This window comes from Coregonus clupeaformis, chromosome 13 (assembly GCF_020615455.1).
Source record: "Coregonus clupeaformis isolate EN_2021a chromosome 13, ASM2061545v1, whole genome shotgun sequence".
NCBI classification, from domain to species: domain Eukaryota; kingdom Metazoa; phylum Chordata; class Actinopteri; order Salmoniformes; family Salmonidae; genus Coregonus; species Coregonus clupeaformis.
In genome coordinates, this window is record NC_059204.1 from 12,332,011 (window position 1) to 12,354,943 (window position 22,933).

At 44.1% G+C, this 22,933-nt stretch overlaps 1 protein-coding gene across 1 annotated transcript; it reads right to left on the reverse strand.

Annotated features, from left to right (window-relative positions):
* Positions 1 to 10,575: 10,575 nt before the first annotated feature.
* LOC121580147 (alpha-1A adrenergic receptor-like) lies at positions 10,576 to 21,010 on the reverse strand. The gene is made up of 2 exons (XM_041895204.1): positions 19,797 to 21,010; positions 10,576 to 12,304 (listed from the first exon to the last, which is right to left on the reverse strand). Exons 1-2 carry the CDS (start codon positions 20,752 to 20,754, stop codon positions 11,760 to 11,762), a joined length of 1,503 nt encoding a protein of 500 aa, XP_041751138.1. The 5' UTR covers positions 20,755 to 21,010; the 3' UTR covers positions 10,576 to 11,759.
* Positions 21,011 to 22,933: the final 1,923 nt, after the last annotated feature.

Sequence of the window (22,933 nt, forward strand, 5' to 3'; positions counted from 1 at the left end):
AAACAGTTGGCTCAAAGAACGTTTCACCCTCAACATAATCATTAAAGGCCCAATGCAGTCAAAAACGTGATTTTCTTGTGTTGTATATACATTTCCACACTACATATTCGTCGCCAAACCCACTGGCTCCAGGCCATCTATAAATCACTGCTAGGCAAATCCCCGCCTTATTTTAGCTCATTGGTCACCATAGCAACACCCACCCGTAGTCTGCGCTCCAGCAGGTATATCTCACTGGTCATCCCCAAAGCCAACACCTCCTTTGGCCGCCATTCCTTCCAGTTCTCTGCTGCCAATGACTGGAATGAATTGCAAAAATCTCTGAAGCTGGAGACTCTTATCTCCCTCACTAACTTTAAGCATCAGTTGTCAGAGCACCTTACCGATCACTGCGCCTGTACACAGCCCATCTGAAATTAGCCCACCCAACTACCTCATCCCTATATTGTTATTTATTTTTGCTCATTTGCACCCCAGTATCTCTATTTGCACATCATCTCTTGCACATCTATCATTCCAGTGTTAATACTAATTGTAATTATGTTGCACTATAGCCTATTTATTGCCTTACCTCCATAACTTGCTACATTTGCACACACTGTATATATATTTTCTGGTGTATTTTTGACTTTATGTTTTGTTTTACCCCATATGTCACTCTGTGTTGTTGTTTTTATCGCACTGCTTTGCTTAATCTTGGCCAGGTCGCAGTTGTAAATGAGAACTTGTTCTCAACTGGCTTACCTGGTTAAATAAAGGTGAAATAAAATAAATAAAAAATTATGAGTTTGGAATAATACTGTGAAATTGTGAAATTATCTTTTAGAGCTGTTTGAAAAAAAAAAAGTCAGCCTTTTTGGTGGGATGGAGTTTTTGTCACGGTTCAGACAGACGACAAGAGGACCACAATTGCGTCACACCAGAAAGTTTATTTAAACTTAAGGGGAAAGGGATGTAGGGAGTGAGTGAAGACTCCAGGGGTTATCCCGTCCGATGTGCTGGGTCTGTGCCTCCCCCCAGTGGCAGCGATGCGTCCGATGACGCCGGTGGTTGGTGGTCCAGAAGTCCTGGGGGGGGGAGGAAACACAGACACAACGGGGCGGAATGAAACCAGGCAGCAGTACAGTTCAAGGGAAATCCAAAATACGTAGTAGCAAGGCAGAAGGCTGGTCAGAGTTACCGGGATTGAAGAGTAGTCAGGAGTCGTAATGGCAGAAGCAGGTCTGGATCTCCTGAGGCAGAAGAGTATCCAAAAACCAGGCAGGTCCGGGGGTCACAAAACCAGGGTGAGCCAGAAGCGCGAGCAAACAGGTTCCGGGTGTGAGCTTTGCAGACGATCTGACACCGGAGAGCTGAAAGACAGGGCCTTAAATACTGGGAGAGGTTAGTGGGTAATGCAGCGCAGCTGGCAGAGTAATTAGAGCCGAGCAGAGCAGGGACAGGTGGAGCTAGTTAGGCTGAGTAGAGAGAGGGAGGTGAGCAGAGTGGAAGATAGTGGAAACCAATTAAGGTGGTAACCCGGTGGAGTGAGAGGGCTCATGACAGAACCCCCCCAAGGGACGGCCCCAGAAGTCCCAAGAGCAACACCACGCCGGGGCGGGAGGGAGGGGAGCCGGAGGAGGGCTAGAACTCCTCCGAACGGTCCGAGTGAACGTCCTCATCCTCGGAGGAAGCCGGAGGGCCGTGGTCGGGAGATGGGACAGGTCCCGAGACAGGGTCAGGCACAGGACAGGAAGCCGAAGCGGGCCGGACGGTTAGGGACCCCTCTGGGGCGGCCCCCTACGGATTGCAGGTTGATCAGGATGCCGTTGGTGGAAAGCGGTGATGAGAGTCCTATCCACAATCCGACTAGCTGGCACCCAGGTCCTTTCCTCAGGTCCATAGCCCTCCCAGTCAATGAGGTACTGGAGACCCCTACCCCTCCGTCTGGACCGAAGCAGGCGGCGGACGGTGTAAACCAGACCACCTTCGACGAGCCGTGGAGGAGGAGGACAAGGCGCAGCAGGGACCAGCGGACTCCTGGGCACAGGCAGGGGCTGCAGCAATCCGGCTGGGGGCTGGCAGGACGACTTGTGTTGGTTGCAGATGGGGCAGGCTTGGACGAATTCCCGTACATCCTTCCTCAGAGAGGGCCACCAGAACCTCTGGGCGAGCAGGTTGTAAGTGCGGGTGGAGCCAGGGTGACAAGCTAGGCGGGAGTCATGTCCCCACTGAACGACCTGGGACCTCAGGTCTTCGGGGGACAAAAAAGGCGGTCAGCTGGGCAAGTGCTGGGACCTGGCTGGTTACGGAGAGCCTCCAGCACCTGTTCCTCAACAGCCCAGGTCAGAGCTGCAACGATGCAGGGACTTGGCAGAATCGACACAGGGTCCTTGGAGGGGTCAGGAGCGGAGTTAGTAGGTACTGGCCGAGGGGGGTGCGGCGGCAAGCAGGCAGGTTCGGTGGCAGTCCTCTCCCCACTCCCTGATCACCCCGGTCACCCAGTCGAGCTGAGGGTTGTGCCGGGCGGAGCCATGGGTAACCCAGGATGAGGGGTTGGCCTGGAGAGGGGAGCAGGTGAAACTGGATAGTTTCTTGATGGTTTCCGGACAGACCCATCGAGACCGGGGCCGTGACATGAGTGACCGATCCGAGTAAGTGTCCGTCCAGTGCCCGGGCAGGAATAGGAGGTGTCAAACGGAGGTTCTCCAGTCCCAGTTGGCGTGCCAGCTTGATGTCCATTATGTTGGCTTCGGGCGCCAGAATCCACCAGAGCAGCCAGGGTGTGAGTTGAGTCAGGGAGGCGGAGGTGAACTTGCAGCAGGGGTTTGCGGTCGGAGGACTGGATGGTCATTGAACTCAACCGGACTCCCCCTATGCCCGGTGAGCTTCGGCCCTTTAAAGGGCAGGTTACCACACGATGTCCATCACCTCCACAATAGAGGCAGAGGTTTGAGGTGAAGCGTCGCTGGCGCTCTGCAGGAGTGAGAGAGGCTCGCCCAATCTCCATAGGCTCAGACTGATCAAGCTGACCTGGGTGAGTGGCAGTAGATGACAGGAACCCAGTCGGATCTCTCCGAATGCCGGTAGTAGGTGGACCTTGGCGCCCCCTCTCACGACGACGGGTCTGTATCCTACTGTCGATCCTGACAGTCAGTGCGATGGCTTCATCAAGAGTGGAAGGCAGTTCCTGGGAGACCAACTCGTCCTTGATATAGTCAGCCAAACTATGGAAGAACGCGTCCACCAACGATGGTGTGTTCCAAGAACTTCGTCTAGCCAGGGTTCGGAAGTCGATGGAATGGTCTGCGACAGTACGTCTGCCTTGTCGAATACTGAACAGTTCACGAGACGCCTCTGCGGTTGGTGAATCCAGGTCAAACACCTTCAGCATCTCCTCAGCAAACAGGTCGAAGGTTGCACATGCGGGGGTTTGACGTTCGAACTCTGCTGTTCCCCAGAGTCGAGCTCGGCCCGTCAGGTGAGTGATGGCATACCCAACCTTAGCCCCCTCCGTGGCGAAGGTCCTTGGCTGCAAGGAGAACTGAAGTCGGCAGCTAGTCAGGAATGGCCGGACCTGGGTTGAATCGCCGTTGAACCGCTCGGGGTTTCCAATCTTGGGTTCGGAGCAGCGGCTGCAATGACCGGGGCAGGTAACTCGGGGGCAGGGCTGGTGGGCAGACTGGCTGGGGTCAGGTTGGTGAGGAGTTGAATGATCATGGCGAGTTGTTGTTGCTGCTGCTGGGACTGCTGCTGGTGCTGCTGGAACTGCTGATGCTGTTGGTAGCCGGCCTGAAGCAGAGAGGTGATGTCGCCGCTCATGCGGCCTAGCTCTCTCTCAGTGTGTTCCAGGCGTAGCATGGCGGTGGGTTGCTCAGGTTCTTCGGTTTCCATGTCGGGGGAAGTGTGCGCTGGGTCCATGATGTTCAGATCGTACTGTCACGGTTCAGACAGACGACAAGAGGACCACAATTGCGTCACACCAGAAAGTTTATTTAAACTTAAGGGGGAAAGGGATGTAGGGAGTGAGTGAAGACTCCAGGGGTTATCCCGTCCGATGTGCTGGGTCTGTGCCTCCCCCAGTGGCAGCGATGCGTCCGATGACGCCGGTGGTTGGTGGTCCAGAAGTCCTGGGGGGAGGAAACACAGACACAACGGGGCGGAATGAAACCAGGCAGCAGTACAGTTCAAGGGAAATCCAAAATACGTAGTAGCAAGGCAGAAGGCTGGTCAGAGTTACCGGGATTGAAGAGTAGTCAGGAGTCGTAATGGCAGAAGCAGGTCTGGATCTCCTGAGGCAGAAGAGTATCCAAAAACCAGGCAGGTCCGGGGTCACAAAACCAGGGTGAGCCAGAAGCGCGAGCAAACAGGTTCCGGGTGTGAGCTTTGCAGACGATCTGACACCGGAGAGCTGAAAGACAGGGCCTTAAATACTGGGAGAGGTTAGTGGGTAATGCAGCGCAGCTGGCAGAGTAATTAGAGCCGAGCAGAGCAGGGACAGGTGGAGCTAGTTAGGCTGAGTAGAGAGAGGGAGGTGAGCAGAGTGGAAGATAGTGGAAACCAATTAAGGTGGTAACCCGGTGGAGTGAGAGGGCTCATGACAGTTTTGGCCTGCATGGCAGTGGCGACCCGTCATTCAGGGCAGGTGGGGAAGAGCCTCACCTGTTCAGCAAAAAAAAAAAAGATACAAATAAATTAATAAAAGTTTTCCTGTTTTGCATGTTATTCTGGCATTCATTTGTGTCACATATCAGTTTGCAAACAATGTAAAAAAACAACAACATTCCTTTAGTTAATTAAGCCGCATACAAACATGGTCTCTTTATTGAGTAAGGCAGCTACAAAATGCAGGTGTTTTAGTCTAGCTCAGTGCTTTCTGTGGTGGAGGGGCAGCCAGCGAAAGCACAGAGCGTAGGCGTTGGTAATCTTCTCTAGTTGCGCCGTGATTGGCTCAGTGTTCTGTCACTCATGGTTGACACTACATCACTGCAGAATCTACAAGGAGAGCTAGGCAGTTCAATCCCCATTGGGTGCTGCCATAGAGTTACATTAGAAGTGCCCTTCCAAGAAGGCTCAAGGTCATTGGCCACAGATAAAATTATGTCAAATCATGCTATATCTACTGTACAGTCGTGGTCAAAAGTTTTGAGAATGACACAAATATTAATATTCACAAAGTCTGTTGCCTCAGTTTTTATGATGCAATTTGCATATACTCCAGAATGTTATGAAGAGTGATCAGATGAATTGCAATTAATTAAAGTCCCACTTTGCCATGAAAATGAACTTAATCCCCAAAAAACATTTCCACTGCATTTCAGCCCTGCCACAAAAGGACCAGCTGACATCATGTCAGTGATTCTCTTGTTAACACAGGTCAGATTGTTGACGAGGACGAGGCTGGAGATCACTCTGTCATGCTGATTGAGTTAGAATAACAGACTGGAAGCTTTAAAAGGAGGGTGGTGCTTGAAATCATTGTTCTTCCTCTGTTAACCATGGTTACCTGCAAGGAAACACGTGCCGTCATCATTGCTTTGCACAAAAAGGGCTTCACAGGCAAGGATATTGCTGCTAGTAAGATTGCACCTAAATCAACCATTTATCGGATCATCAAGAACTTCAAGGAGAGAGGTTCAATTGTTGTGAAGAATGCTTCAGGGCGCCCAAGAAAGTCCAGCAAGCGTCAGGACCGTCTCCTAAAGTTGATTCAGCTGCGGGATTGGGGCACCACCAGTGCAGAGCTTGCTCAGGAATGTCAGCAGGCAGGTGTGAGTGCATCTGCACGCACAGTGAGGCGAAGACTCTTGGAGGATGGCCTGGTGTCAAGAAGGGCAGTGAGGAAGCCACTTCTCTCCAGGAAAAACATCAGGGACTGACTGATATTCTGCAAAAGGTACAGGGATTGGACCGCTGAGGACTGGGGTAATGTATTTTTCTCTGATGAATCCCCTTTCCAATTGTTTGGGGCATCCGGAAAAAAGCTTGTCCGGAGAAGACAAGGTGAGCGCTACCATCAGTCCTGTGTCATGCCAACAGTAAAGCATCCTGAGACCATTCATGTGTGGGGTTGCTTCTCAGCCAAGGGAGTGGGCTCACTCACAATTTTTCCCAAGAACACAACCATGAATAAAGAATTGTACCAACACATCCTCCGAGAGCAACTTGTGGTCAATCCTCAAGAGGCGGGTGGACAAACAAAAACCCACAAATTCTGACAAACTCCAAGCATTGATTATGCAAGAATGGGCTGCCATTAGTCAGGATGTGGCCCAGAAGTTAATTGACAGCATGCCAGGGCGGATTGCAGAGGTCTTGAAAAAGAAGGGTCAACACTGCAAATATTGACTCTTTGCATAAACTTAATGTAATTGTCAATAAAAGCCTTGACACTTATGGAATGCTTGTAATTATACTTCAGTATACCATAGTAACATCTGACAAAAATATCTAAAAACACTGAAGCAGCAAACTTTGTGAAGACCAATACTTGTGTCATTCTCAAAACTTTTGACCACGACTGTAGCTTTGATTGGACTGATCATGTCAACATCATACTTTCAAAATCTTAGCTAGCTAGCTAGACAAGCAGTCATCCTCATGAATCACGTCGACAATCAACTGGTAAATCCTTTTCAATCCTTGTCATATGAAGAGAAATTATGGATAAAACGTATCGATGCTCATCGGCCATTGGACATAAACATTACACAACAAGTCGGAAATCGCAAATTCAACAATGAGTGGTTTGGAAGGAATAACTGCAAATGTTGCAAAGCAATCACTATTTTGATTTCCCTGCCTGCTATTCAGTGTAGACGGTGTGTGGTCCAAGTCTGGGTTTAAGGATTCAAAACATCTGTCTGAAAGGGTCTCTTTTCCAAGCTTAAAAGGATAAACATTTACATGCAACACCATGGGCCAGAAAATGTTGATTACATTGGCCATGCTGTCAATCCAGCATGACGTCATCCGGAGAATGCCAGACTTTGATGACAAAGTTTGATGACAAAGTTTACCTACATGAAGGACCGCAGCGCCACCTTCCTGTTCAAGTGAGCACAGCACAACGATGGTGAGTCCAAAAATATGTATTGTATGCTGCTGCATCAATTATGCAATATGCCAGGGAGATATGTATACTGTAGCTAAGAAAGTAATACTAAGTGTATGTTGTGTAGTAAGCTGTTAGTAGCCCATGTGCCTCGCCCTAATAATTTTGTCCCTTTCCCCCTCATAACTTAGCCTACTGTTCTGACTTGGTGGTGCACATGTAGCCTATAGCCTGTTCTAGAGAAATGTCATCATATCGTAAGAGCTTTCATTGTCTGCTTATATGCCCCCATTATTTATCCTATGGTTCTGACTTGGTGTACAGGGAGAATACTGTAAGAACGGCCCATGTTCTGAATTCTGTCGCAGTCCATTTCAAAAGTGCTGAACAAATAGGCATATCGACTACGTCCATCTTAATCAAAATTACGGCTTGCCTCTCATCCGTTCATCTTTCCCTTATGCCATAGTTTGTACATCTCAATTTTTTACAGTATATTGCTTATATAGGTCTATCTCATTACTATGTTATTTATCATTTTAGGCAATGTTAGAATGATGCATTTAATTGTCTTGCTTACTTTGTGTATTATAATTAGCTCATGTGCTTTTCTCCACGAGAAAGCTCCACTGTTGTGACAGATTTACGTAGGCCCTAACAGTTTGTGGGCACCGTTTGTCACTGTTATAGTGCAATTAATGTATTGTTTAGTGTTGTGTTGTGTAGTGGCTTTGCTGGCATCCATTAAAAAAAAAATTGGTTGAGTTTGCCCAACCAAGATTTACATTCTAAAATTGCCACTGCTGCCTGGTGATATCACCAGGCAGTAAATGAGTTAATAGACCAATAAGAAAGAGAGTTCCAAACCTCTCTGCCAATAACAGCTAGTTTCCAGTGTTCCCCTCCTCACTCAGACCACTCCCAGACAGTGCTACCAAAATACTTGCTTCAGAAATTGCTCTTTGCTAAGAAGCTATTTTTGTTTCTTTTTGAACATTTTAATTGAAAACATCACAGTAAGGTACTTCATTGTTACCCAGAAATGATTTGATATTGAGAAACAACATTTTAAAAATGCTGCATTGGACCTTTAAAAAAAAACGATGAATCAGCATAATATATAGATTGAATCTAGTGTATATTTTTTTACTCTCTCTAACTAGCCATTCAGAAATCTCTGACATCAGTGTAAAGATTACATTCAGGCCATTGCAGGGTGGTGATGACCAATGGTCTTGGTTGACCTGACTAGTCTGGCTCGTGATGGAGAAAATATTAAATGTTTTATATTTCTCAGGGAGCCCAGCTAGTGGTCTGGCTAACACCCAACTCTCCCTGCGCTGTGAGTCACGTGGGTTGCATCAGCCAGGCTACCCAGCTAGTACTGTAACTCTAATACACCCAGCTAGTACTGTAACTCTAATACACCCAGCTAGTACTGTAACTCTAATACACCCAGCTAGTACTGTAACTATAATACACCCAGCTAGTACTGTAACTCTAATACACCCAGCTAGTACTGTAACTCTAATACACCCAGCTAGTACTGTAACTCTAATACACCCAGCTAGTACTGTAACTCTAATACACCCAGCTAGTACTGTAACTCTAATACACCCAGCTAGTACTGTAACTCTAATACACCCAGCTAGTACTGTAACTCCAATACACCCAGCTAGTACTGTAACTCTAATACACCCAGCTAGTACTGTAACTCCAATACACCCAGCTAGTACTGTAACTCCAATACACCCAGCTAGTACTGTAACTCTAATACACCCAGCTAGTACTGTAACTCTAATACACCCAGCTAGTACTGTAACTCCAATACACCCAGCTAGTACTGTAACTCTAATAGACCCAGCTAGTACTGTAACTCTAATACACCCAGCTAGTACTGTAACTTTAATACACCCAGCTAGTACTGTAACTCTAATACACCCAGCTAGTACTGTAACTCTAATACACCCAGCTAGTACTGTAACTCTAATACACCCAGCTAGTACTGTAACTCTAATACACCCAGCTAGTACTGTAACTCTAATACACCCAGCTAGTACTGTAACTCTAATACACCCAGCTAGTACTGTAACTATAATACACCCAGCTAGTACTGTAACTCCAATACACCCAGCTAGTACTGTAACTCTAATACACCCAGCTAGTACTGTAACTCCAATACACCCAGCTAGTACTGTAACTCTAATACACCCAGCTAGTACTGTAACTCTAATACACCCAGCTAGTACTGTAACTATAATACACCCAGCTAGTACTGTAACTCTAATACACCCAGCTAGTACTGTAACTATAATACACCCAGCTAGTACTGTAACTATAATACACCCAGCTAGTACTGTAACTTTAATACAAGTCTCATGCATCATCATCAACAATCCAGAAAGATGGTGCTTGCTCCCCAAATCCAAATGCTGGTATCTTGTTTACAAATTATAAAAGTAGTGGGGCCATTTTGAGAGAGACAGAGAGAGAGAGAGAGAGAGAGAGAGAGAGAGAGAGAGAGAGAGAGAGAGAGAGAGAGAGAGAGAGAGAGAGAGAGAGAGAGAGAGAGAAGAGAGAGAGAGGAAGATAGAGAGAGAGAGAGAGAGAGAGAGGAAGAGAGAGAGAGAGAGGAGAGAGAGAGAGAAGAGAGAGAGAGAGAGAGAGAAGAGAGAGAAAGAGGAAGAGAGAGAAAGAGAGAGAGAGAGAGAGAGAGAGAGAGAGAGAGAGAGAGAGAGAGAGAGAGAGAGAGAGAGAGAGAGAGAGAGATAATTGTTTTATTAAGATCACATGATGTGGACGGATTATATGTATGAAGTATCTTCAAAATGTGCTTTATTGCTGTCATAGAAACTTCTCTGACATTCTGTGCTGAACATCTATTGTCCACAGTATGCTGTATCACTGAATGGATAAGAGTCATATTTGCAGAGGGATGTGTGTTCTTGACCCTGTGTTAAACATCCTGCCTTGACCTCTGCTGCATATGCTTTCATGCTGCCGTTGGACAGACTGTGCTGAATATCCTTATTTGTTTCAAGATGCTACCAAATTCTACAACAATCAGAAAAACAAGAAACATGTTGTAATGCCACACTTAATAAGGAGCTTGTTTTATGCTCCTGGCCTTTCTCACCGATGCTGTTGCTTGCCCACAATAAAATACCCTTGATGCTGAAATGTGTAAAGATTTGTTCCATTCCTTTAAAAGGAGGGTGTTATGTATGTAACTTTCACTTTAATAATGCAACTGAGAAAAGATGAGGAACACCAAGGAACATTCATAAATCACGTTTATTTAACCTCTGCACTCAAAACCATTTACAAAAGAACATCATGTACAACAAAGCCATTTCTTTAGACACAAATCACCTCTGTGTTGTCTTATCTGTGTCTTAACAGAATGTACAGTGAGTGGTAGGAGTTATGGGGTGGACCAGGGAGCCTGTGTGTGTGTGTGTGTGTGTGTGTGTGTGTGTGTGTGTGTGTGTGTGTGTGTGTGTGTGTGTGTGTGTGTGTGTGTGTGTGTGTGAGGTGGACCAGGGAGCCTGTGTGTGTGTGTGTGTGTGTGTGTGTGTGGGGGTAATGGAGTAGTGTATTATGACATTTCCGTTTCACTTGGTTATACTCACCATAGTGGGATAAAACATCTTTAAAAAAATAAAATGTTTTGTCTGAATTAAGATTGATACGTTTGAATATGACTACATATTTTCAAGAGAGCATTTAGGGGCATTTGAGTTTACAATATCCTTAAATGTACTGTAGATACATCTGAACAGCCACTGAGCATCTTTAATTTCAATTTAATTTAAGATTTATTTTATTTGTCAACATAGTTATGTTGTTTCTGCACTGTCCCTCTAAATTGTTTGAGATTAAAAGTACATTCCCCTTTACATAAAACAACATTTCTATCACCACCTAAATTGTAATAAATAAACATAAATCCCAAGTTTAGCAGATGTGAGCTACAAACGCTGCTATAAGACACTGTATATCAAGATACACCACATGCTATACATACCTAAAAATGCTTTTTCAATATTACATTACACAGTGGTTGTTATGGAATGTTGCAAATACATTCATAAATTGAGAGACCAAACCCAAATGCACACTGGGATTCATGTCAATAATTAACTTGAATGATCTCAACACAATGCTTTCAATAGCCATGACTCCAGAAATGTTTCACCAAACATACAAATAGAACAAATACATTATGACAACAAGGATATGTTTTACCCTCAAAGAATTGTAGAGACGTCTTTTATATGTCTGTTGCAAATGCAGAGCAGTGCTACCAAAGTCAAAACGTGGGAAAAGTTGGTCCCTTTTTCACGGGGTCTTTCAAGGGCCTAGGTAGTACAGTATGTGACAGAGCTGCACACATTGTTCTGGAAAATGTTTTGTGCAGTAGCAGAGGCCTTCAGTGTTCTGTCTAAAATTGTCCAAAATACCTATTGATGATGACATCTGGAGGACATGGAACAACAAGCAACCAGATTCTTAGTAATAAATACTGAGGGACACATTGTGATGTGTACATCTTCAATCCATACTGCTACAGTACTTAGGTTACTGTCCATATTGCATTTAGACATTCACAATGATCCAATGTATAGTCTCAAAAAAAAAAAGCTCTTTGCTAGTCTCATGTCAGCATAAGCACAGACTATCAAACAACATTGTCCAGGCTTATGACTGGTGCCCCACACTGCCATTACATAATTGTCTCAGGCGTTGCCCTGATTGATCCATGCTCCACCTCTCCATTCTTACTCTGTCCATTGGCATGCACTGGCTCCCTGGCCAGGGGGGAGACCAGGTGGACTCTGCTGGTTCCGCTGGTGCTCTGGCAGAAAGCCCCAGGGAGGGCCCTCATCTGGCCAGTGAAGGGGCTCCCACCAGGCAGAGACGGGCAGGAGGATGGGGAGTGGAGGTCGATCCCAGGCTCCAGCCGAGAGCCGGCCCCTTTGCTGACACAGCGAGGGCTGGGGTTGATGGAGGACAGGGTCTGCTGACTCCCATTGAGGTAGGAGCTATTGGTGGAGCCCAGGTGGGAGGATTGGTGGTTGTAGTAGGCCCTCCAGCCCTTCTGCTTCTTCTTCTGACGGCAGCGGCACTTCAGGATACGGATGAAGGCCTGCTTGAACTCTCGGCTGTAGCAGGGGTAGATGATGGGATTCAGGCAGCTGTTGAAGTAGCCCAGCCAGAAGATCACCTTGAAGAACGTCTCCGGGGGACGCAGGTTGGCGTTAAACGACCCTGGGAGAGTACATGGAGAAAACATGTTATCAATTGAGAGCTATTTAAAAAATAAATGTTATTATATATATTTTATACATTGCTTTTTTTAATGACACATAACTTTACATTTGAGAAATTAAGATGTGGTATGTACTGTGGTGGTAGAAATAATTGATCTGAGACAACAATGTAAAACGCTGAACCATCTCTTCAATCCATTCATTTTGGCGATCAAGAGATGGCAGCATTCATCAAAAGAACCTCACAGAAAGCCAATGTGCCAGCAATTATCACCAGCATCCTCCTCTCGCTCCACACCACTGATCTAGAGAGACGGGAAAGGTGAAATATAGGCTTGGTGGGGTTTCAATCTCTATGCTTTCACCTTCCCAGACCTTTCAGATCAATGATCAGCGACAAAGGAGATGAGATGAGAAAACGTTTTAGAGAGTGCAGGCTGTTTTTTTTTTATTCAACTCTTTACTGCACTTGTGATTGTTTGTCTGCTGGTATTATTGAAGCGTCATATTTTCGATAGAACTTAAGACAAAAGTATTTATTATATTTAATCATACATTAATTCAAGCACGAAGGGCACATTCTATTGTGTGTGATACGACACACCTGCCTCAAGCACCTGATATACACAGGCCCCGATAACAGAGATATGGAGATTGGTGGGTCTCCAACGCTTACAATGGCTACACAGTGATTCCAATGACTACCACCTTGGTGCTGATTCTATTGTCTTGGCTGTTTCCTGTTTTGGAATGTTTTAGATAGAGAAAGATAGCGTCACTCACTGACTGCTCTCATCGTTACTGTACTATGGTCTCCTTAACCACTGAGGTCAACTCTACCGACCTTACATGAGCCTTCACCGATTCTGAATAAGCTACTGAACCTTGAATATGAAAGAATAAAAGTTGTAAAACAGCAAATGTTGAAAAAGTTAAAGTAAGGCAGGATTTACAAGCAGCCTCACATCCAATAAAGAAATCATTACAGTAAGCAATGCCACTACTGCGCTGACATGATACAGTATCCGTTTCAGAGAAGCACTTTCTAGATTTTCATCTTTACTGTCTCCAGCTCATAAACAAAGGTCACAGACGTCCATCATCATTCCAAAGTCTTCCCAATTTTACAGGCACACTAATCCCAGAGGCTTTCACTGCTGGGAGTCCACTGTTTTACTGCCCTTGCACTCCTCCCCTGTTGCACATCTCATCCCTTTTTTGGCCTTTTTGGACTCAGCATTGTGGGTACTCATCCACTTTGGTATGTCCTGCCACAGAAGCCCTGGCTGTCACGTTATTGGATGAAAAGATGTGGCATTCCATAATTTCTCTCTTTAGACTTCGGGATGGAGAGATGTTTAACAAGAGTTATTACTGTGTTTTCTCAGAATAGAACCATGGCTCATAGAACCATCTAATTCAAGGACACATTTTTTTATTTCTCAGCCTGGCCCTTGGAGAGACTGTGGTTACACTGTAGCCTTTTCCTGCAGTTAAATGACCTAGTGGCCCCATGGGTGGAATGTTATTAATAATCTTCAAAATGTCATAATTAATAAACATTGCTTTTTTTTAAAGGCCGAAAATCTGGTGTTTCTATGTCAAACGGTTTTGTTATATTTCAGTCTTCTGTGATGTATATAAAGTGTAATATTGGGATGGAAACTCAAAATATAACACATTTCAACGCTATATCTGACATGGTACAGGTGTCTTTTTTTTTTAAGGCCATAACTGTGTTTGAGGTGTATACTTTTGTTTTAAAGTATATTTGGTTAAGACCAAGAAACAGTGTGTGACCCTGATTTAGCCCACTGCAGTAATTAATAATGTGCTACTGGCTGGGGTTGTTTTCCAGTGCCAGGTGTTCAGTTCTCCAGCACAGTTCCACACACTTGATTATGATAGAATAGGCAAGGAATCTATGAAAGACCCTGAGATCTACCTTGGAAATAAATACCCTTGGACCGCTCCTCATACACCCATGAATGGACAAAAGCATGGAGTACAGTGCCTTGCAAAAGTATGCATCACCCTTGGCGTTTTTCCTATTTTGTTGCATTACAACCTGTAATTTAAATGGATTTGTATTTGGATTTCATGTAATGGACATACACAAATTAGTCCAAATTGGTGAAGTGAAATTTAAAAAATTACTTGTCTCAAAAAATTCTAACAAATAAATTATGGAAAAGTGGTGCGTGAATATGTATTCACCCCCTTTGCTATGAAGCCCCTAAATAAGATCTGGTGCAACCAATTACCTTCAGAAGTCACATAATTAGTTAAATAAAGTCCACCTGTGTGCAATCTAAGTGTCACATGATCTCAGTATATATACACCTGTTCTGAAAGGCCCCAGAGTCTGCAACACCACTATGCAAGGGGCACCACCACACAAGCGGCACAATGAAGACCAAGGAGCTCTCCAAACAGGTCAGGGACAAAGTTGTGGAGAAGTACAGATCAGGGTTGGGTTATATATATGAACATCCCATGGAGCACCGTTAAATCCATTATTAAAAAATGGAAAGAATATGGCACCACAACAAACCTGCCAAGAGGGGGCCGCCCACCAAAACTCACAGACCAGGCAAGGAGGGCATTAATCAGAGAGGCAACAAAGATAACCCTGAAGGAGCTGCAAAGCTCCACAGCGGAGATTGGAGTATCTGTCCATAGAACCACTTTAAACTCGTAAACCATGTAAACTCCTCAGAGCTGGGCTTTACGGAAGAGTGGCCAGAAAAAAGCCATTGCTTAAAGAAAAAAATAAGCAAACACATTTGGTGTTCGCCAAAAGGCATGTGGGAGACACCCCAAACATATGGAAGAAGGTACTCTGGTCAGATGAGACCAAAATTGAGCTTTTTGGCCATCAAGGAAAACGCTATGTCTGGCACAAACCCAACACCTCTCATCACCCCAAGAACACCATCCCCACAGTGAAGCATGGTGGTGGCAGCATCATGCTGTGGGGATGTTTTTCATCGGCAGGGACCGGGAAACTGGTCAGAATTGAAGGAATGATGGATGCCGCTAAATACAGGGAGATTCTTGAGGGAAACCTGTTTCAGTCTTCCAGAGATTTGAGACTGGGACGGAGGTTCACCTTCCAGCAGGACAATGACCCTAAGCATACTGCTAAAGCAACACTTGAGTGGTTTAAGCGGAAAGATTTAAATGTCTTGGAATGGCCTAGTAAAAGCCCAGACCTCAATCCAACCGAGAATCTGTGGTATGACTTAAAGATTGCTGTACACCAGCGGAACCCATCCAACTTGAAGGAGCTGGAGCAGTTTTGCCTTGAAGAATGGGCAAAAATCCAGTGGCTAGATGTGCCAAGCTTATAGAGACATATCCCAAGAGACTTGCAGCTGTAATTGCTGTAAAAGGTGGCTCTACAAAGTATTGACTTTGGGGGCGTGAATAGTTATGCACGCTCAAGTTTTCTGTTTTTTTGTCTTATTTCTTGTTTGTTTCACAATAACAAATATTTTGCATCTTCAAAGTGGTAGGCATGTTGTGTAAATCAAATGATACAAACCCCACCAAAAAATCAATTTTAATTCCAGGTTGTAAGGCAACAAAATAGGAAAAATGCCAAGGGGGGTGAATACTTTCGCAAGCCACTGTAAAAGATAATGTCCAAAGCCATATTTAAAGAGGACCTAAGAGGCATGCTAGTCAGTGGGGCCCTACTGTATGAGGGCCCTGGCATTCCAACTACATTACTCTAGAAGCATAAGGGACCCATCACCATCATATCACGCTCGAATTACAGCTCATTGGAGAATTTGGGTTGGTTAGTTAACTAGTCTGAAACCTTCTGGGGAAACATCTATTAAATATGGTGGGAATTCAATATTATTGTCCTTACACTCTTAGAAAAAAATATGCTACATAGAACCTAAAAGGGTTCTTCGGTTGTCCCCACAGGATAACCCTTTGAAAAAACGTTTTTGATTCAAGGTAGAACCATTTTGGTTCCATGTAGAATCCTTTACACAGAGGGTTCTACATTGAACCCAAAAGAGTTCTACCTGGAACCAAAAAGGGTTCTACCTGGAACCAAAAATGGTTCTCCTAGGGGTCCAGCCAAAGAACCCTTTTGGAACCCTTTTTTCTAAGAGTGTATAAATTCAACTGTAACCTTGGCAAAACAGTAAATGTTGGTTACATAACATGGAAAGCAACAATCAATCGAGGAGCAATATCTTTAGTATGTAATGTTTCAGTTCATCTGGTGAGTTCTGCGAGTTCTATCCTTATCACCATCATCTGTGTTTGATTGAACAGACGCTGTTTCCTGTTTCTCCCACAAAATCTGTCCTTGTATTGTTCACCACCTCCGCCTGAGGACAAGGTGTAAGATACAGGCATACTAGATCACAGAGCACCATCGTTTGTAGTAACTACATCATGTTGGGTGACACTAACAAAACATGCCTTTGGCGGGTCAATGCAGAGAGCTTGAGAATTGCATAGTTTATACTGGCAGTGAAAAGTGGCGCTATCGTCAAACACAATCTGCGAAAGCTTTCAAAAAGAGTATTTAAAATCCTGCCAGTTGCAATAGTCTGTCGAATGTGGACACCAATAATATTTGACCCAGCTATTTTGATCCAATTTTTCTGAGAGACTGGTCACACAGTAGGTTTATGATTAAGAACATATGAGTGAGTGCTTTGTAAGGACCCAATCATTTCCAATGAAAACACCATATATGCCAATTATTACAGTTAATATCTTGGGCTTTATTGCATAACTGAGATAACAACTGCTCTCCATCTCCATACCTCAAGTAAATAATAATAGTTGAAGTAACAGATTACGTCATTTTGAATATAATGTAGATGATATATTCGCTGATATACTGGTAGTCTGAAAGCATTTTGAGGGCAGAGAAAGTAAAGACAGAGCTATTCAAGGCTCATTGTTGCTCCCGGAACACATAACACATATATCAGACATCCTATTCCAAAAACCATAGGAGGGGGAAATTACAACCAGCGTCAGGAAAGCAGTAATCCTTCAAACCAATTACATTTTTATTATCTTTAATGTCCCTGAGCCTCTGGAGGAGGGTCCAACAGGATGCCAGCTGTGCGGTACACACAAAGACACGGACATACGCCTCGGACTCATTTGGCTACTATGAAAAATGTATGCACTCACTAAACTGTAAGTCGCTCTGGATAAGAGCGTCTGCTAAATGACTAAAATGTACCCAAAGCATTGTCTTATTTTGCACCATCAATTACACTGTGTGATCTTCACTGGCTGTCACCCCTCTACACAGTGCTTCCACTTCCATGGTGTGGCCAGGCTAGGTCACTGCTCTGCCTCAGTGCGTATACGTCTCCATCTCTGTCACCCACACAGCCTCAATGTCCATATTACACCCTGATGAGGCCTCAGGAAACAAAAGGGAGCCTCAATTGGACATTACCACTCTGGGTAATTTGAGCAGAGCCAAATAACCTGATTATCGCCACAACACCTGACCTAATAACCTGATTATCGCCACAACACCTGACCTAATAACCTGATTATCGCCACAACACCTGACCTAATAACCTGATTATCACCACAACACCTGACTAAATAACCTGATTATCGCCACAACACCTGACTAAATAACCTGATTATCACCACAACACCTGACCAAATAACCTGATTATCGCCACAACACCTGACTAAATAACCTGATTATCACCACAACACCTGACTAAATAACCTGATTATCGCCACAACACCTGACTAAATAACCTGATTATCACCACAACACCTGACTAAATAACCTGATTATCACCACAACACCTGACCAAATAACCTGATTATCGCCACAACACCTGACTAAATAACCTGATTATCACCACAACACCTGACTAAATAACCTGATTATCACCACAACACCTGACCAAATAACCTGATTATCACCACAACACCTGACCAAATAACCTGATTATCGCCACACCTGACCAAATAACCTGATTATCGCCACAACACCTGACTACATAACCTGATTATCGCCACAACACCTGACTACATAACCTGATTATCGCCACAACACCTGACCAAATAACCTGATTATCGCCACAACACCTGACCAAATAACCTGATTATCGCCACAACACCTGAACAAATAACCTGATTATCACCACAACACCTGACTAAATAACCTGATTATCACCACAACACCTGACTACATAACCTGATTATCGCCACAACACTGACCAAATAACCTGTATATCGCCACAACACCTGAACAAATAACCTGATTATCACCACAACACCTGACTAAATAACCTGATTATCACCACAACACCTGACTACATAACCTGATTATCGCCACAACACTGACCAAATAACCTGTATATCGCCACAACACCTGACCATTTCTGTTATCTCACGCACGGTGTGGACTGACCGATATCAAGCTCGAAAAAAGAGATTTCAGGATTTATTTATGTGATAGACAAAACTGAGTATTATCAATAATTGACAATATTTGATTCTTTTTGTAGCTATTTATATAGTCTCATGCCTAGTGATATAGGGCTATTGATGTTTTACTTTAATGTTTTATTGCTTTATTTGCATCTACATGAGCTTTTGTTGAAGCAGCAGCTATTCTTCCTGGGGAAGAAAACAAACACATAAAACACAACAAGTAACCAAATTACAGATACACTGATAGACAAGAACAGTCACACAAAATATAAAATATATACAAACAATACAACTAAATAATAATGTGTGTGTAGATTGTGTGTGTTAGAATGTGACAGTGTGTCTGGTTGTGTGTGTCATTTCTTTACAAAATTTAAATGAAAAATTGTCAGTTAACTGTGTGATTTCTGGTGCCACTGGCTGGAAAACATGGTATTTCTCAATCTTAACATTTTTGGCAAGTTAATTCATGGAAAAGTTAATATTTTGATAATAAAAGGAAGTTGTATTTTAATGTAATACCCTACATGTTTTGGCATGGGTACATACTGCTTCTGATTAAACCCTTTTCTGCCTAACCAGATTATTTCATTTTTGACACCACTATCATCAGAATTTGGGAATTATGAAAACTCTATATTGTTGGCATACTGTATGTGATTTTTTAAAATTATATGTGTGTGTGTGTGTGTGCGTCAGAGAGAGGGAGAAAGTGTGTGTGTGTGTGTGTTTGTGTGTATCTCTGCGTGAGTGCTTAAGGGCTTAAACACTTGGGTTGGAGGACACTAGCAGAGAATAGACTGTTCGGTTAGATGCTGTCCTTTCATGTCACACACATACACACGCACGCACGCACGCACACACACACACGCACACGCACGCACGCACGCACGCACACACTCAAGGTTTATTTGCAAAACAACATGTATGGGTTCAGTGTCATATCTATCCAGCAGGTATGGGGTTCAATAAAACCTAATACAACTAGGGGGAAATTGTGACAAAAGTTTGCTAAAAAAATACTCCAAACCTACCAATGGGCAGCACGAGGAAGAATGGCAGCCAGCAGAGAATAAACATGCCCACCACCACACCGAGAGTCTTAGCAGCTTTCTTCTCTCGGGAGAACTTGAGCAGTTTCACGGTCAGAGTGCTCCGCGCCTGGCCTTTGCCCGTGACGCAGTATTCCTGCAGCTGTGCGTTTTTGCAGTGGATCCTGAGCGTGAGCTCATTCGAGTCCATGCGTTCTTTCATGACCCCCGCCTCCAAGTTCTTAGTGGTTCGTTTGGCAACTACATAAACCTGGCAGTACATGCACAGGATGACAGCCAGAGGTATGTAAAATGAACCCAGGGAGGAGAAGAGTGCGTAAAAGGGCTCTTCGGTGATGGGGCAAATGGTGTCATCATTTGAGGGTGGTTGTTTCCACCCGAGCAGAGGTCCGATGGAGATGACAGTGGCGAGAACCCACACACCGAGCATGGCCAAAAGGGCTCTTTTCTCCGTTACTATACAGGGGTACTGCAGTGGGTAGCGCACGCCTATATAACGGTCTATGGATATTACGCACAGGCTCATGATGGAGGCCGTGCAACATAGCACGTCCACTGCTGCCCAGATGTCACAGAAGATCCTCCCGAATACCCAGTAGTCGAGAATCTCCAGTGTTGCGGACACGGGCAGCACTGTGGTACCCAGCAACAGGTCCGCAATGGCTAGGTTGATAATGAAATAGTTCGTTGGGATACGCAGGTGTCTGTTGCACACAACGGAAAGTATTACGAGTATGTTGCCCACGATTGCGAACAGAATGAAAGCGCCCAGAACCATACCAACTGGCACGGCTCGGGTAAGGTCCAGCGGATTCGTGTGTGTGTAATTGGCCGTGGTCAAATTGGAATTATTTGCAGACAACGGTCCCGGTGTCTCCGTGTACAGCTCCGCCGAACCGTTACTCCAGAAGTTGGCATCATTAGCAGTATCAAAACTCATGTTGATGACCCAGTTCCTCCATAACAGATAACTGTAAATCCATGGATCAACACGGACACATTGTTTATTTTGTTAAATCACCAGTATTCTTCATTTCAAGTGGCTTTAGAAATTAAAACAAAAAACTGCTCGAAAAAGCTCAATGACCTTTTATAGTGTGGTTCCATAATCCCCTGATGTTTCCCGGAAAAGTTAAGTCTCGTAACACAAGATTATATCACTTTAACCAGCTGCTGCAGTCGTCGTGACTGTCGCCTCTCACTCCGTTCTCTCCTCTCTACTCTGCAGCGTTGCCACCGTGGTGATACAAGCTGTTGAAACGCAGCGACACCACCTACTGAACCCTCCCGCATCCATGCGCACAAGATACAACCTTTCCTCCCCTTTCTGCACTGACCTAAACATATTGGCACAGGACGTTATCTGACATGCTCATGCCCTCACAAAATTGTTTCCAGGACTGACCAATACGGGAACCCTGAAACTGATAGCACAGGGCTATATCAACCGGTAATTTAAATCACAGGCCATATGCAATAGCATGTGCCATCAACACGCTAATTCACGCCAATTATTCTAGGATCTATCTATGGTGCTTTCAAGACAAGTGGGAAGTCGGAGATTTCCGAGTTCCCAGTTGTTTTGAACGCTGCTAGAACCCTAAGCAGTATGTGTCAAGGCCAGCTCGACAACAACAAATTGTTGCATTGCTATAGTAAGGACTACAAATCAAATCACTAACCTGTAGGCCTACTGGTGATTACACATATGATATACACTGAGTGTACAAAACATTAGGAAGACCTTCCTAATATTGAGTTGCATCCTCTTTTGCCCCCAGAACAGCCTCAATTCGTTGGGGCATGTACTTTACAAGGTGTCGAAAGCTTTCCACAGGGATGCTGGTCCATGTTGACTCCAATGCTTCCCACAGTTGTGTGAAGTTGGCTGGATGTCCTTTGGGTGGTGGACCATTCTTGACACACATGTACAAACTGTTGAGCGTGAAAAACCCTGCAGCATTGCAGTTCTTGACACAAACCGGTGCGCCTGGCACCTACTACCATACCCCGTGCAAAGGCACTTAAACCTTTTGTCTTGCCCATTCACCCTCTGAATGGCACACATACACAATCATGTCTCAATTGTCTCAAGGCTTAAATATCCTTCTTTAACCTGTCTCCTCCCCTTCATCTACACTGATTGAAGTGGATTTAACAGGTGACATCAATTAGGGATGATATCTTTCACCTGGATTCACCTGGTCAGTCTATGTCATGGAAAGAGCAGGCGTTCCTAATGTTTTCTACACTCAGTGTAATCATTGTCTTATAAGTAGGCTACAATCTACGCAAACTTAATGCGCAATTTATTGTGATTAAATAATTTAGGCTACACTTTGGATATCGTTTAGGGACCATTACGCACAGCCTACACCCGAAAATTAGACCTTTATAATCATTCAAACTACTTTCTGTTCAGTGTTGGGGAAGCTACTCTGAAAATATGCTTTACCAAGCTACCAACTACTTCACACTGGAAGAAGTTAAGCTACACTAAAGCTAACCTTAAGAAAAATATAGTTACCTAAGTAAAGTTACTTTGAAAAAGTAGTTCACTACAGACAAACTACTTTGTGATAAATTATATCTAAATCTGAAATGTCATAGACTACAAATTGCAAGATCACTCTGGAGTCAGATGTTAACGGAATGTGCAATTTAGCATATTAAAACACAAAAAACAGTTTCAAGTGAGAATTGGGTAGGTCTGATGCCGAAAAGTAAAACACAATTAATTATAGCCTACTTCACCCATACTGTAAAAAAAGACAGTAACAAATGCTACATAGAATACAGTAGCAGTTCACTTACTGTATTTGTGAACATTCAAAATAGAAACCACACAAAAAACAAAACGGGCAACAAAATCAAAGCACATCCTCTGAAGCAAGAGATAGTTGCAAACTATTATTATAATTATAATATTTTATTCTTAGTTTTGTTATTTTATATGTATTGCTTTGTTTGTGGCCGTGCTGTTTTATATTATAGAAAAAATATACAATCAGAAAGGCACATCATAAATAAATCATTTTCCATTGTTAAAAGTAAACCAAGCAGCACACAAAATAGGAGCTACATGTAAAACGCAGGGCCCTTTGTGGAAATTAGGTGAA